This window comes from Artemia franciscana, chromosome 11, assembly GCF_032884065.1.
Source record: "Artemia franciscana chromosome 11, ASM3288406v1, whole genome shotgun sequence".
Lineage (NCBI taxonomy): Eukaryota > Metazoa > Arthropoda > Branchiopoda > Anostraca > Artemiidae > Artemia > Artemia franciscana.
In genome coordinates this window covers 20,580,732-20,597,634 of record NC_088873.1, presented here as the reverse complement: position 1 = coordinate 20,597,634, position 16,903 = coordinate 20,580,732, and the positions used below count along the sequence as shown (strand labels likewise).

At 35.2% G+C, this 16,903-nt stretch overlaps 1 protein-coding gene across 5 annotated transcripts in view; it reads left to right on the top strand.

Annotated features, from left to right (window-relative positions):
* LOC136032951 (brefeldin A-inhibited guanine nucleotide-exchange protein 1-like) overlaps positions 1–16,903 on the top strand; it is a 144,233-nt gene that overhangs the window by 46,077 nt on the left and 81,253 nt on the right. For all 5 annotated transcript variants that reach the window (XM_065713435.1, XM_065713433.1, XM_065713431.1 and 2 more), the window contains 5 exons: positions 598–768; positions 8,393–8,632; positions 11,055–11,214; positions 12,693–12,856; positions 15,728–15,856. In XM_065713435.1, coding sequence (XP_065569507.1) covers positions 598–768; positions 8,393–8,632; positions 11,055–11,214; positions 12,693–12,856; positions 15,728–15,856 — 864 coding nt within the window. The remainder of the gene's footprint in view (positions 1–597; positions 769–8,392; positions 8,633–11,054; positions 11,215–12,692; positions 12,857–15,727; positions 15,857–16,903) is intronic.

Here is a 16,903-nt window from a genome sequence, read left to right as displayed (position 1 = left end):
TGCGCAGCATATGATATTTTATTCTCGCCTAAATTTTCTTTATCTATGCTCGATAGTATTTTCCACTCTTTTATGCTAAACATTTGTATACAAGATCTCTGTATATTTTTCTACTCATTGGTAAGGACACTATTTCTATTATTTTCCTTAAAAAAAAGATTATTCAATGCATCAATGTAATACCTCCAGAGGCGCACCTATGACGGGAGCAGGGGGATAGTATGCAAGTAAAGCCGTTTCTTTACCCCTAGAGGGCTTGTGTTACAATAAAGCTCCCTATAAACCATACAAAACCATGGTAATTTGTTAATTTGAGGTTTCTGTATAAATGTTGCTTTTTAAAACAATAAAGTCTTGAAAATAAACAATTATTTACTGTAAAATGGGTAATTGGGCAGATTTTTATCACTTTTACGGTTTTTTTCGATTGAAAATGCACCGAAACTAAGTGAAAGCAAGTGAGTCTCGTAATCGAGATTTTTTTTTCCTTTGGTGTTACTGATGTTACTAAGAATTGAATTGGTGGTGAATTGATGTTACTAAGAAATTCACAATAAACATAACTGAAGATAAATAAATTCTCTATTCATTTTTCAGGGTATTGATATGTTTAACAGAAAACCGAAAAAAGGTATAACATACTTACAAGAAAATGGTCTACTTGGCAACCGGGCCGAAGATATAGCATCTTTTCTTCTCAATGACGAACGGCCAGATAAGGCAGTAGTCGGAGATTTTCTTGGAGATCCTGATAAGTCAAATGTTGAGGTGAGAATTCTTATGGGGAAAATGTAATTAATGGAAATATAATATATTATGAAATATATTTTACGTTTAGGCATAATGTTTACGAATATTTAATTATAATTATGGGCAAAAAACTAAGCGATGAAGCTAGAAAACTATGAGAGAAATATGACGATGAAGCTGGGATTATGTTTTATTATGTATGAGTGAGTTAGGTGGGTTGGACCTGTCCAAGTCATGATCGACAACGATCCTAATCTTTGGAATTTTTTTTTATAAACAGGGTAAATGATCCCTTCTTGAACGTGACCATATTCCATGTACATATATGGCCACTTCATATTATGACTAAAACGGGTTCTAATGGGTCGTTGGTAATTGACATAATCGGATGCGTGACATTGATAAAACGAGCTGGCGGCAAAGGGTAATAAGATCTGGGCATGACTTGAAAAGTAACCTTTGAATATAAAAGTTTACATTAATTGCATATAGTATTCTTTATATATCTTTCGCTATTGAACTAAATATGATTTACCAAATATGAATAAAATGCAAAGGTACTCATTTAATAAAGTATTTTTTATATATCATTGTGTTGCAAGAGCAACACTTGGTTTTGTCGTGGTTTTTTTTTCTATGCCGCCGATCTCAGCTTATTCCTGGAAACTGGTAAGGGTCTAGCCTGTGCCGTTTTTACGGAAAGTGTGGACCTCAGGCTGGATTGATGAATATGATATTACATTTTGGAAAGCTCCGCAGAACTCTTGCCTGGGGCCAAAAAGGATTGTTTTTGCTTGTCCACGAGCCAGAGACTATGGTGTGCGAAGTGAAGTGGAGCTATATAGCCTATGTCAGAGAGGAGTATCTGAAGTTGTGAAGCCAAGCTTTGGTTTCATCAAATCAGGTTTCTGCTTTCGAGTGGAAAGCTCCGTTCTAGCAGGCAAGCAGGCAGGCACCACTTTCAAATTGAAGATGGACTAGAATCTATAAGTGTTAAATATATGCGGCAGTTACCCGGCCCCACAGCCAATATATCCTCTTTGAGTGATAAATAGAAAAATTTACAGAAGCAAAAATGTGGCATTTTCCCACGGGTCCGAAAGTGCTGCCATCTATTTTTTCTACCCATATCTGTTCGTGATTTCAGCTGAGTTTATCATTCGGTTTTTCAGACTTGGGATTGCGATAGAGAAATGGTATCAGATGTGCCTAATAAACTTTAAAAGTTCTCTCATTGCTAAAAAAATTGGAGCTTATCCTTTGCTCCTTTCTAATTGGTGACGTTGGCCTATGGAAAAAAAAAAAATCTACTTTTGAACTAAGACAGATAGAATTTTTTTTTCGACGGCAATCGATAGCTCTTGATGAGCTGATCAAAGTATATCACATCTATTTTTTGGTACAAAAATTCCTTCATGAGGTATACCAGTTTGAAAGTTTCAAGGGGTTGACTACTTCAGTAGTAAGGTACACACTGAAACAAAATCTAGGCCGATACAAATTGTGAGACACATAGAGGACTTGTATGCAACAGTTGGGTGTTTGGGTAATAATCACCTTCGGCAATGAGGGGCTAGCAACTTTTGCTAGTTGGTGTATCTATTATTTGTTTCCAGTGTATTTGATGGTAAAACCAATTTGGTTCCAGTGGTAAGACATTCTGGACTTGTAAGTAATAATCTACTTTTAGGCTACTGTCAACTTCAGCGATGAGGGGTTTGCAACTATGCTCGTTGGTGTACCCATTTATTTGCTTCCGTTAAACTTGATGCCTATCACGGGAGAGGGACTTATAAGTAAGAATTGGTTCACTTTGGGCGAGAAACGTTTGTTAGCTCATAATCATCTTCGGCAATGAGGGGTTTGCCACTTTTGCTAGTTGGTGTACCTATTATTTGTCTCCGGTGTATTTGATGCTTAAACCAATTTGGTTCCAGTGGCAAGACATGTAGGGGACTTGTAAGTAATAATTTGCTGTTGGGCTACAATCATCTTCAGCGATAAGGGGTTCGCAACTTTTGCTAGTTGGTGTACCCATTTATTTGTTTCCGGTGAACTTGATTTCTATCACGGTAGAGGGACTTGTAAGTAAGAATCTGGTCACTTTGGGTTAGAAATTTGTGCAAATTGGTGCACATTGTATTCGATCTCTTTAAATCTGACAGAATTAAGTGTTTACACAACAGGTACTAACAATAACCTAAAACTATAACGCCTTTGATCATGTGATTACTGATCGATAGCGAAGAAACAAAACCAAAGTGTTGTTCTCGCAACACTTTAGTCGGCGAAGCCGGACAAAGGTTGCCGCAGCACTTAACGTTGCCCGGTTAACGTAGGTCTAGTTCTTTATTCAACTAAATATGATTTGCCAAATACGAAAATTGTAATTACCTTCTTGGAATTTTTACAGTGAACCCTGAGCCCAGAAAATTTAATTTTTTCAATGTTTGTTTACCACGAAGAAACTTAAAGGGACTTAGATATCCGTTCACATATTATACAAGAAAAAGGAGAATTCCACACGCCTAAATATATCAGTCTCAAAAGCATTGACAGAATTTTCCTATTATTAATTTTTGTTCGGTAATCCTGAATTGCCGCTAAATTATCTGTCAGTATTCATTTCTCGGCCGCGACCGTGTTCCAGATCCGATTGTGACGACTTCGTACAATAGCGACACTTAGTCTTGTTCGTGTTAAGACTAACGCGATGCCATGCTGGCCGATAGTAGAAACGAGTCGAAATCAACTTTAAGTCTCAATTCTTTGTAGTTCTTTTATTTATCTTTTTCATGTTTTATCAAGGGTGGTTATGAAACTCCGAAAGAACCTGTGGCTCCCATGGCAAGGCTGGCACCCTGTCTAGATTTAGAAAAGGGTAATGTACATCGAAAGCATCAATATCTTTCAAGACTTGACATCCATCGATACGGTGTCCCTGAGTATTGATATTTATTTTATGGTGTCGAGTTTTGGTCAATGCTATATTAGTCAGGAATACTTTTCAAAGTATTTTTATGGCACTTGACCAATTTCTGCCGGTCTGCCGGTACCGGTTTTGCTAGTTCGGGCACTTCCAGATAAACTAGGGCGATGAAAGTTGGCGAGCGTATCAAGGACCAGACTAGATTAAATTAAAAATAGTCTCTTCATCGATTCGACCATCTGAGGGGTAGTGGAGGGACGGTTAATTCGAAAAAATAAAAAAAAATGAAGTATTTTTAACTTTCGAACGGGTGATCGGATCTTAATGAAATTTGATATTTAGAAGGATATCGCACTTTAGAGCTCTTATTTTAAATCCCGACCATATCTGGTGAAATTGGGGGGAGTTGGAGGGGGAAACCGAAAATCTTGAAAAACACTTGGAGTAGAGAGATCGGGATGAAACTTGGTGGAAAAACTAAGCACAAATCCTAGATACGTGATTGGAATAACCGGACCGGATATGCTCTCTTTGGGGGAGTTGGGGGGATTTTCAGTGCTTTGGCGGGTTCGGTGCTTCTGAACGTGCTAGGGCAATGAAAATTGGTAGGCATGTTAGGGACCTGCAAAAATTGACTTGATATTAGTCGTTTCCCCGATTTGACCATCTTGGGAGGAGGGGGTCTGGAGGAATGAGAAATCATGAAAATTGAGGAACGAATGGGTGATTGGATCTTAATGAAACTTGATATATAGAAAGATCTTATGTCTCAAATGCTCCATTTTCAATTCGAATCGGATCCGGGGATATAGGGGAGTGGAGGGGGGAACAGAAATATCGGAAACCGGAAATCTCGGAAAACGCTTAGAGTGGCGAGATCGGGATAAAATTTAATGGGAAGAATAAGCACAAGTTCTAATTACGTGATTGACATAACACGACCGCTCTCTTTGGGTGAGTTGGGGGGGGGGGGGTCCAGGGTTTTGGTGAGTTCGGTGCCTGCACAAATTGACTTCATAACAGTAATTTCCCTGATTCAGTGCTTTCGTGAGTTCGGTGCTTCTGGACGTGCTAGGACGATGAAAATTGGTAGGTGTGTCAGGGACCTGCACAAATTGACTTGATAACAGCTGTTTTCCCCGATTTCACCATCTGGGGGGCTGAAGGGAGAGGAAAAACTAGAAAAAAAAGGTATTTTTAACTTACGAATAGGTGATGAAATCTTGATGAATTTTGATATTTAGAAGGACTTCGTGTCTCAGAGCTCTCATTTTAAATCCCGACCGGCATTAAGCCTCTGATTTTCCTTTTAAATATATCTATAGATTCTTAGAATTTTGCAGGAGCTCCTGCCATATGAGCTCTTGTCTCTTGCTCTTTCAACCTCGTCACAAGTGCCATATGAGCTCTTAGCTCTTGTTTAAGGGTTAATAAGCTAATAAACTATAATAGTTAATAAGGTATAATAATAAGATATATAACTTACGAATGGGTGATCGGATCCTAATGAATTTTGATATTTAGAAGGACTTCGTGTCTCAGAGCTCTTGTTTTAAATCCCGACCGGCATTAAGCGTCTGATTTTTCTTTTAAATATATTCTTTTAAATATTGATTCTTAGAAGCGATTGTTTAAGGGTTAATAAGCTAGTAAACTATAATAGTTAATAAGGTATAATAATCGTTTATTATTTATTGAAAGCTCTGGAGATGAAAATTGTACAACTATAGTGTATATTAAAGGCTATATGTCGATAAGTGTGTTAATCTTTTCTTGTTCCTTTGCCTTGGTTTGTGCATGAGTCTGATGAAATATTAAAGAAAGTGTATTCCGAGAAGCGATTATTGACGCTTGTCTGCAAGGGAGTAAGAGAAAATCCGATCACCCAATTCGGCTTTAATGAGACGGCAAAACTAGGTTCTTCTTCTTCCTTGGTTAGAGGCCTTCGGGCACTACCCCGTTTAGGTAGTTTCCGCCTACGCAAAATGTAGGGACTTTGTTTTCCATAGCACTTTCATGCTCTCTATTGGGATGCTCATCTTCTGTTTCAAACCTTCTTCTGGTGTATTCGTTTGAATTGAAGAAGCAACACCAAGTTTGTAGTATATCCTACTTTATTTGTCGCTGTCACTGAGATTTAGTTTTAGCTTTTGATAGTTACTACAGTAATGTTAGGATGGTCCAATATAGCAAAGCCCGATCGAGAGAAGCTAATTACAGTGTCTCTAACAGACAGCAAGACCCTAGAAGTTCTTGAAGAGCTAAATAAATCTTTTTATCTGGGTCTACTGGCTCAATTTTGGACGCATAACCTCTCGTGTTGCCACAGGGAGATTTGAATCTTTATGCACTAGTAGTAGTGTTGGACGCCTGCTGCTGGATTGTGTCTTCTGAGCACTGAATTTTACTAATATATTGTGTTGGGTCGTATCTTAATTTTGGCATAATCAGCAGAAAATTTTGCGGAAATCTCAATTATTCTGTTTACTTTGCAGATAAAATCATGGAGGTGCAGGCCGATTACCCCCCTTCTTAGTCGGTTTCTTTTATTATGTTAAAGGGAGAAAATTACCTGCATTGTGAGGGGCCTGATTTACTTTTCCCTTTCAGTCAGAGTATGTTCCTTATAGGGGGTATTTGTAGCTTATATAAAGAAAGACATACCCATCCTTGGCTTCCTCATCAACGCTTTTGCTTTCTTCGGTCTCAAAATAAAATTTAATAAGCAATGTGTCGTATAATGGTCATAGTCTTCTATTTCAGTTTTATTTGTTTTTAGTTGCTGCAACACAGAAAGGAAATCGGATTATATAACGATCTTTGACGGATAACCTTAATTCGCACTTCAAAGCGATAAGGTCCAATGGATCTGTGTTGCTCTGTGAGTGATGATGACTGACATCTGTCACTGATCTGGATCTTGCCAGCAGTATGTCCAGTTCCTGCATGACCAATCGCTATCCAGTGACTTCTTGAAAGTTACAGGTGAAGTTGCTGACACTGTAGACTCGGAGAGGGAATTCTAATCGTTGATAATTAATTCCAGTCGTTGACAATAACGTGAATCATGTTGAGCTGTTTCCCGGACAACAGTAATTGCTGCAGTCTTGTCAGAAAGGATGCACAGGGAGGAGGGAATTCTTTCAGATGCTATGATCCATTCAGAAGGAAAGTAGAACTGCTTTTGGAAGGGTCTGATATCCACCATTAAGTATAATAAAATAATTTTTGGACATTATGTCTTCAATACGGTGGAACTGTGCTTGAGTTGACTCCTCCTTCCATTGACTCCTCCTTTTTAATATTTGGAATGAATCCTGTATTAACTGAAGGGTAAGCTGATAGACAGAGAGACAGCTAGTTGAAATCCGGATGGTAATTCACATTCAAATATGTCAGGATTTCAATGCTTAAGCACCCAAATTAGAATTTAATTGCATGGTTGGTGAAAATTCACCTTAGATCACTAAATTTAGAATGATCCTATAGATGTTATCGTGCTATGAGGATAATATTCATTGACGAAAATCCACTGCCTTTCCAAAAAAAAGAAAAGAAATTTCAGCTTTAATTTTATTGGATTAGAAATCAATTATATCAAATATTTGATCTACTTCGGAATTGTCTACTTTTTTACTAAGGTCAGTAGATACTACACTGTAGGTGGTTTTTAATTTGTGTTCAATCGCTGAAGATCCAGCTCTTCCAAATTTCCCATTCTCTTTGTTCCATTCTTACATACATTCAGATTACAAGAACAGTAAATACCAGGTACTTAGCTGGATGTAAAAGATGAGTCTTCTTCGTCCTGTTCTTTAGCAATTTGACTGTCGCTAGTTTTATTGTATCCGGATTCCATACTATTGTTTTGTGTTATTTACCTCGGACTTAGTATGTTCCAATGTATATTCCTATAGTATATTCCAATGCTTCCACATTAATGTCGCATTAATTGAAAGTGTATTCATACTAATAAGTTTTTTTTTCAACCCTGTTCGTAATACTGTGCTGCTGGTATCTGACCTTGCTAGTTATTTCATTAACTTAATCGCCAATCAATCCGTAGGCTTATTCATTGACTTTTGCAAATATTCCGCCGTTATTTTCTAAAAAGTGTTTATTAAACGGCACAATTTGTTTGATTATTTATTTGGCAGAACAGTAAGGCAATGATATTAACAGTGACATGGCTTTGGAGCTGCAACTTGGATTTATGTTTGATGGAGGGGGGAGATGAGGTAGTAAGTTGAGTGGAATGTCAATCATCTTTGCTAAATAGAAAAAAAATAGAGAGGGGTACTTTAAAAAACTACTGATGTCCTAATGTTTTACTGATGCCATTTTAGGCCCATTTCAGCCAATAGTGAATGGTAAAGTTCTTATTTTTCTACTGTTTTTTTTTTAATTTAAGGGGGAGGATTTAAACTCCCCCTCTCCCCTCCCTCGGATTAAGGTGTTCTCAAACTTAGTTGAGAATGAAATAAAAAATGTGTTTAAAAAACACGAGACTTATGTTTCTATGATATCAATTTCTAACATAACTGTTCCCCTCCCAAAAAATTTCTTTCTTGCCGGAAGAAATCAATAAACTGACCACAAGATATTCTTTCAAAAAATGTATTTTCATACATTAACTTCAGTTATTATGCACTGACAGCTGGAGGAGAAATGTCTCCATTTGTAATTAATTTTCTTGTTAATATTTATTTTTAGATAATGCATGCCTATGTGGATCTGATGGACTTCAATGGGAAAGATATTGTATCTGCCTTGAGATGCTTTTTGGAAGGCTTTCGTCTGCCAGGAGAAGCTCAGAAGATCGATAGACTTATGGAAAAATTCGCATCCAGATACTGTCAATGCAATCAGTCTGGCATTTTCGCAAGTGCTGATACCGCTTATGTCCTGGCTTATTCAATAATTATGCTTACTACAGATCTTCATAGTCCACAGGTAACATTTATTCTCGTTTTTAACTCTGTTGAGAGAAATTACTTTATCAGTAGATCATGAGTCGATCTTAGCTTACGCTGAAGTATCGATTCTCAGCGGAAACCTGTAACGTATTTAGCAACCGTGGCTCACTTTCGGCAGGAATAGCATACAAGCTTATAGAAATAGTGCTACGTCTATAAGCGGAGAAGACTATTGCCCCTTATAGCGTCAATCCTTATCCTCATTTTTTTGCAACTTAATACGAACCTTTTTTGCTTGCGGAGAGTTAACTGGATTTGTTGCACCTTGTTGCGAAGAGACGAATTTACTTTCTATGGATTTCCTTGCAATCGAATAGGAAATCCTATATCCTGTACAATTCTTGCTATTCCCGTTTTAACTCTGTTGATGAAAATAATTGTGTCAGTAGATTGTTAGTCGAACTTAGCTGACTATGAAATATAAATTTTGATTGGAAAGCTGGGAGGATGGTGCTGGCGTTCTGGTCAATCTGCAGAGATCTAGTAATCTCGGCTCGCTTTCAGATAGAATGGTGCTTTTAATGACACAGAAGCTGATGAAAAAGTATCAGTACTTAAAAAGAACTTCGGCGCGTAAAACTCGCTTGTTGTGTGTAATTACATTTGTGTTTTTAATGTAAATGTAATTATATTTTTTGTGAATTAGAGATTCTTCATTTTTAAATTATTTCATCCTGGGGTTAAATTCAATTTAAATTTCTATATAACTCTTGGATGCATAGGATTTAGGACTTTTTTCCTATCCTAGAAATTTTTTTTACCAAGAAAAAAGTACGCATCCCGAATATTGCTGAGTTAAAGCAGACTTGCACTTAGCATTCTCGTCCGTACATATTACGAACTGATTACATAAATCATCCACGTTATTGTTTATTTGTAACTCATGAAATCAAGATTGATGCCTAAAATTATCCAGGTTCTAGGGCTGATAAAAACACCTTAAATGGGCTATTATTAATGTAATCTGTAAGAGATCTACTAAAAGTAACACGTATACATTTCATTTTGTGTAAATAAAAGGAATGGTGGGCTGGACTGCGTGGTCATGGGCGCCTCGGACAAGCCTAAGCATCTAGAGCAGTGGTTCCCAACCAATTTTGGGTCACGCCCCACCAACGAACCTCTAAAATCTTGATGTCCCCATTCTTGACAATTAAATTTTGTTATTTAACATTTTGCATGTATTCACCTGAAGGAAGCTTAAAAGGCCATTAACTTGTTATTTCTTTTTTCAGGTCGTTTTATAGGCATATTTTATGCTAATGAAAATATTGTCTGTATAAACACCTTTTATACAATGCATGACCTTATTGCAATTCTATCATCTATCTTTTTCGCCTTTTAAATGCATATGCATGTGATATCATTCACCATGAATTTTTTTTCAAAATTAAGGTGCTAAAGTATATTGAGCCAAAGGGTGCAAGTCCTGCCAATGACCCACCAAAATATAGCCATGCCCTACTGGTTGGGCTTGCGCCCCACGTTTGGAATTACGGATCTAGGGTCTAGGGCATGTTTCATTAGTTTTGTCGTAACTTGTTTAGCAAGTAACCTTAGTTCAACTCAAAAAGATTAGTTCAATTCAATTGCTCGCTTTTTAAAGGTAAAGGTATGAAACCAAATGCTTTGAATTGTTATTTGGTTGATAATTTTTGGTTAAAATAAGTTGACAGAATCATCAGCGGATAATTTCGTTGATAAGAAGTGTTTGTACAGGTGCCTTTGGTAATTGGCAACTGTGCGTTCAAAAACTATTTTCAATGGGAATGATGCAGGTATATGCTTAAAAAATAAATATATTTGCAAAGGTTCTACCCTATCTAAGTTGGAAGCCTCATGTTTCGAAAAAAATCTTTCTAGCCTAAAAATTTTCTATAAATCTTGAGGTGAATTTTCCCTGCCACATCAACCTTTAACTGACGTGATTCAAAATTTTCTTGCGATCATACAAATAAAAAGAAGTTCATCGTCCTGATCGTGCCTGATTTTGTATTGAACGAAATTCAAGAACAGAATCGTTAAATAATCTCCAGGAAACAAAATCATTATATTATTATTGTTATAGTGTTGCATTTTCTAAACCCAATAATCTGAACTGGCTTTGGCTGTGTGTTCTGCTCTTCACGAAGTCTCTTTAGACGTCCAGGTGAGGCCGCATTCGTTATTTTTGTTCGGTGATGGGAGGATTAAAACTTTACGAAACGTATCAAAATTTGTTTATATGTATTTGTGTTACTTTTTTACGGGTTGGAGAAAAATTTTGGGAGGGGGGATGGGTTTGACCCCCCCTTCCTCCCCTGGATATAGCCTTGCGTCTTGGCAAGAGTTATCAAAGGCGATCTATGCTCGAAACTCTTTTTCAGGATGAATTATGACTCATAAGCTCATACTTGTAGGTAAAAACAAAGATGACGAAGGCTCAATATATTAAAATGAATAGAGGAATCAATGATTCAAAAGATCTGCCAGAAGAGTTCTTGTCTGCCATCTATGATCAAATTGCTGGAAATGAGATCAAGATGAGGGCGTCAGCAAATAGTAAAGTAACCAAATCAGGTGAGATTTATTAGTGATTCTCATTCTTCTTGGTATTTCATATGTTGATTATTGACAGGAGAATGAGGTTCTTAGTGGACTGAATGCCGTCCTACCCCGAAAGAGCTTGTACTAAATACTTTTTAACCTAGGATTTTGTTAATTGTACTGGTTCATCTGGATTATTTATTTTATTTATTTAATATTAGTTATTAACAAAATAACTTAACATGTCCATATTCCCTCCAAATGCCACGGCATGGTATGGAGGAAGACTAGATACAAAGAAATGGTCATTGACGAAGTTATGTACTAGCACAAGCCTTTTAATTAGTGATTCATCTGTATCTATGTCAAAAGAATGCCCGAATTGACCTTAAATTTAATGCCGTGTCTCTTTTCTAGCATTTTTATTTGATGAATTTGTTACGTTCAAACATTAAACATCAAATTTGCTTGATATTCACTCAAAAAAATAAAAAGAATGAACATTTAAATTTAACTAAAATTTCCGCTTGGTATGTATCACTAATGAAAAAAAACCACCAGTGTGTGTTCAATTTTAGGCAGTAGGAAATAAAATTTTTCTTGTCTCCATTAAGTTAAAAAAAGGTCTAAAAAATCACGTCTTGAACAATTAATACTTGTGTGCGTATATTTCATTAATCAATTTCACTGTTTGTATGGCCAGTGACAGAATGTAGGCTCGTACTCTAACCTTTGATATATTTTTTAGGTAATGTCATCCTAATATCATAAAGGGGGTTATCATAGATAAAAGTTTTAAAATTCTACTTTAAAGTATATCAAGTGATTAGAGTTTAATGGTAGTTTGTTGTGATTTCGTATAGTGAATAAACAAGAGAATGACTGAAATTTAAACTACGATTTTAACGTTATAATTATAAAAAAATATGGTGATTACTTCTAGGCTCTGATTTGTCTCATATGGCAGTTTGAATTTTTAGCCCAAACTTTAGCTATCAGGTATTTTCTTATATATGTTTTTTGTCAGTTTTGCTCGCTTTTTACGAGTTTTGTCACTTTTTACTTTTGTCAGTTTTGCTCGTATTTTGGGCTAAAGTCAGTGTAAAATATGGAAGTCTGGACCGCAGTGTCAAAAATCGGCGTGTGTTTTTTTTTTTTTCAATGTCATTTCAGTTTTTTAATACTTAATTCTCATAAGAGGAGTAAGGTTAAATATTTTCAAAATATGGATTATAATTACTTAATTAATTGGCTAAGTAGCTAATTAAATTGGCTAGTTTAAATTCGCATAAGATAAGTAAGACAGCCTAGGAATAACTTAAACGGCTCTGTTGAACATTTTGTAAACCATTATTTATATTTTCATAATTAAATAGGTAAGTAACTAATTAAATTGGCTAATCAAATTAACTACTGAGTGGAACTTGGTAAGAACTCGGCTGATGAATGTTGTTTGTAGTGTTTAGGCTAAAAGCGAACAAAACTTCTAATTTGTCTTTTTAACGTTGAAGGCATGGGAACAGGAACGACTAGTGAGAAACAGAGGCGACTTCTTTGGAATGTTGAAATGGAGGTATTGTCTTCTACAGCTCGGCAATTGATGGAGTCAGTTAGTCACGTTCAGGCTCCATTTACTACCGCTAAACATCTTGAACACGTTCGACCAATGTTCAAGGTCAGCTCCTGCTTCTATTGACTAGTTTAAACTATTTGTTTTAGTTTAATTTTGAAATATATAACTAAAGAGTATGAGGTAAAGAAACAGTTCGTGGTAACGAACTGTAAGTAAGGAGCGACCCGGCTCAATAGTAACCGAAATTCTAAAAAACGGGATTTTGATAACGATAGATACACAAAAAGAATAGGTTTTTTACGCTGATTTCAAATATATAAGTTTCATTAAGTTTACTCTTACTTACCAAAGCATGAAAAAATTTGCATTATTTTCGAAAGAAAAGGGAAACACCCCCTATATAATCTTAATGAAAATCACACCATCCGATTCAGCATATCAGAAAATCCTAATGTAGAGGTTACAAGTTCCTATCTGCAAAATTTCCAATTTTGCTATCAGCATATCAGCAAAATTTCCAAAATTTGCCATATTTTTTTGCCAGAAAAAAATACCACGGATGCGTGTTAATTTGTTTGTTTTTCTCAAGAGTGATCATATCGATCCAGTGGTTCTAGAATATCACGAGAGGGCTCATTCGAACGGAAATTAAAAGCTCTAGTGTCTTTTTTAAGTGACAAAAACTGGAGGGCAACTATACCCACTCCCACGCTCATTTTTTCCCAAAGTCACCCGATCAAAGTTTTGAGATAGTCATTTTGTTCAGCATAGTCGAAAATCTGTTAACTATGTCTTTGAGAATGACTTACACCCCTCATAGTCCTCGGAGGAAGGGCCGCAAGTTATGAACTTTGCCATTGTTTACATACTAAATAAAAAACGTTTTTATTTCAACTGAAAGTAAGGAACAACATTAAAACTTAAAACGAACAGGAATTATTACGTGTATTAGAGGGTTACTCCTCCACAACATCTCGGTCTTTACGCTAAAGTTTTTTTAGTGCTTAACAAAGGCTTCTTGTTGTTCTAATTAAATGAACCTAGTGTTTCAGGAGTCGTTCTTAAAGGATTGGGACAGAATTCAAACTTTAGCGTAAAGAGTGAGGTGTTGTAGAGTAGTAACCCCCTCATATATGTAATAATTTCTGTTCGCTTTAAGTTTTAATGCTGCTCCTTACTTTCAGTTGAAAACACTTATTTTTTTGTTGAATGACTTCACTTAGAATTGACTTCCATAGATTATGGACTCACAAATCTACTCAAATTAAATAAAATAAAATTTAGAATAATTGAATATTGGAATATTGCAAAAACAAGATTGAAGTAAAGCAAGGAAATAACGTGTAAAAAATTACTCTGTGAAAAATCGGAATTATGTGAAATATTAAAAAGGGAATGTTAAAAAAACTGATCTTAGCCAAATATGCTAGAACTATTCATCGAAAAAACTTAAAATTACAGAGCGTGTTTGTGCTCTGTAATGAGTAATTTAATCCGGGTAGTTAGTAGTGCCAATATTTTTTTTTGTAAATTACTATTTATTTTTGTCCTTCCATGGAAGGTTTCCATCCATAATCATAAGGGTTTTGGCAGAAATGTAAAATTGACAAACACTTGTGTTTAGGACTTAGGAAAAAGAAAGAATATTTTGTAATGTTACCTGTTTTTATAAACTTCATCTTTATAGACAGAAAAACGAACCTATGAAGGTTTCAGTGCATGTATTGAAGTCCTGATTTCATAGCTAAGAAGTGATATGTTGTTTTTTAATACAATTTCTGGTTGTTTGCAATTTATTCTCCTTAGAAGCGTAAGACAATTGAGGGATAATTTAAAGGGACTTGTTGAATATTATATAAATGTACTACTATATAATCATCACTCCCCAAGGTTATTCAAAACAAACTTCTATATGATTCTGTATATAACAGCAATAAGTTACTGTTAGTGCATATTTCTTTCTGTATTTAAAATAATATAGCCGAATAACCAAATAACAAAAAAAAAATATACCAAAAAAAATTTAGACAAAAACCTAAAGAAAATAATAAAACTAACGAAGTTTCGAAGAAACTACCCAGAGAGACTAACCACTGTTTTCTGTAGCTGAACTGTAGTCTTTCGGCGTGTTCAGTAGCTTCTTATAGGCTATAGGTCATAGCTTGTTTTGATAAAAGGTTCTATAGCTATGAAACGTATCTGTCCGTTTTCTTTTTCTAGTTTGTATAGACCATTGCAGATGTATCTCAAAAGTTGGAATCCTGGTCTCCTGTCTTAGTTTCTGTAAACTTAATCAGTTTATTGCTTTGAATATTTGAATTTCCGATTTATTTATTACTTGATACATTTCCGGTGATTTTATTTTATAGTTTGTATTTTGACACTCTACTTTGTTTTGACATAATAAAGTAAATTCATCAATTTCATGTGATGTTATAGTTTTTTTTTCTTATGTGATTTTTACCTTGTTTTGGTAACGGGGTACTTGATTCGCCTACTTTAAAACTAGTTGTTCGATTTAACGAATTTTTAAATGGAAATTTTTTATGACTTTAAGAAGTTTCAAGGCTTTTGGCTTGTTTTGGTATTGAAAACATTCTTCAATCCAATACCTTGGTTCTGAAGTAGTCAGGAACGTAGATCTTCTGTCCTTTTACGTTATATTTGATATCGCTAGTGACTAATATTTTAAGGAGGCCATAGACGGTCAATCATTTTGATCAAAAGTTTTCGTCAAACGATTGACGTATACTTTAATCAATCTTCAATCGACCTTTCAATCAACCATTTAACCTTGACCGAAGCTAATGTACTACAGTTCATTTGATCAAAATGATAAACCGTCTAGGGCCTTCTTAAGATTGCTTTTCTTATATTTTCTCAATGAATCTGGTAGCTTAGAAAAACTTAAAATATGTTGTAAAAAATACAACACTTTTTAGAAAAAGAATACAGTTATTTTTGTTTTTGCAGCTGGCATGGACCCCATTCTTAGCTGCGTTCAGTGTTGGGTTACAAGATTGTGATGACCCAGAAATAGCGACCCTTTGTCTGGATGGCATTAGGTGCTCTGTACGAGTTGCTTGTATATTTCACATGGAGGTGAATGTTTTGTCCTTGTCTTATTGTAGAAGTCATGGTCGTTTAAATTAAAATCAAAGCCTATAGGAGACTAGTATGAGTAGAAACAAATATAAATGGTACCACTGTAATATCTGGAGCGTTAAGTTGCCTGAGACTAGACTACTGGTGAACAGTCCTATCCCCTCCCAAACTTCTGCTTTGATCGTATCTCAAGAAATTACAAAGCATTTTAGGTTTAAATTGATATAAGACATTAATAAATTGAACATTAATAAACTGAATAACATTAATAAAACAGTAATAAATTACTCTTAGCAATTTATTTAAGTTTAAAGTATTTTAATAATAATTAATAAGACATCCATGAATTGAACACTAATGAAATATTTATAACTTAATTTTACTGCATATTTCTTTCTTCATTGAACAGGTTATAGCCAAATAACAAAATACAAAAAAAAAAAAAATCAATTTCCAAAACATTTTAAGTCGTACAATGTATTTTATTCCTAAACTTGTCCCAGACTAATATGATTTGCCCATCCTTCTCGTATATCATCGCCGTTAGTGTATTCTTAAAGGAAATTAGAGATCGAAGAACATAGCACAAAAAATTTATCGAGTTTGCATATTGTCGCTGTTGCGCCTAAACGTCGCATCCGATATTTTAATTCATTTAAGGTTACCGTTCATTACCGTTCGCTAAAATGCTTTATAACGGTAAATCAGGAGGATCACAATGCGATTATATGCGATATATTGCCCTACTGGTTCTGTCTTTGAATGCAGCCCAGAAAGCGGTTTCGGCAATTATTTTAAAGTTTGGAAATGTCAGACATGATCTTCAGCCGCAACAGCGAAGACATGTAATTCCTTTTACTGTTAAGTTTTAACTTTCTCTATTGAGAATGTTGTCGTAACTGTTATAAAATTTTCAGATTTCATGAATGCTAAAATTGTACAAGTTCTGAAAATCTGGTACAAATTCAAAAATGCTTTTTAAATATAAACCAAAATTGGTTTTGTTATTGCCAATTGCAAATCTCAATTGATGAAAAACAAAAG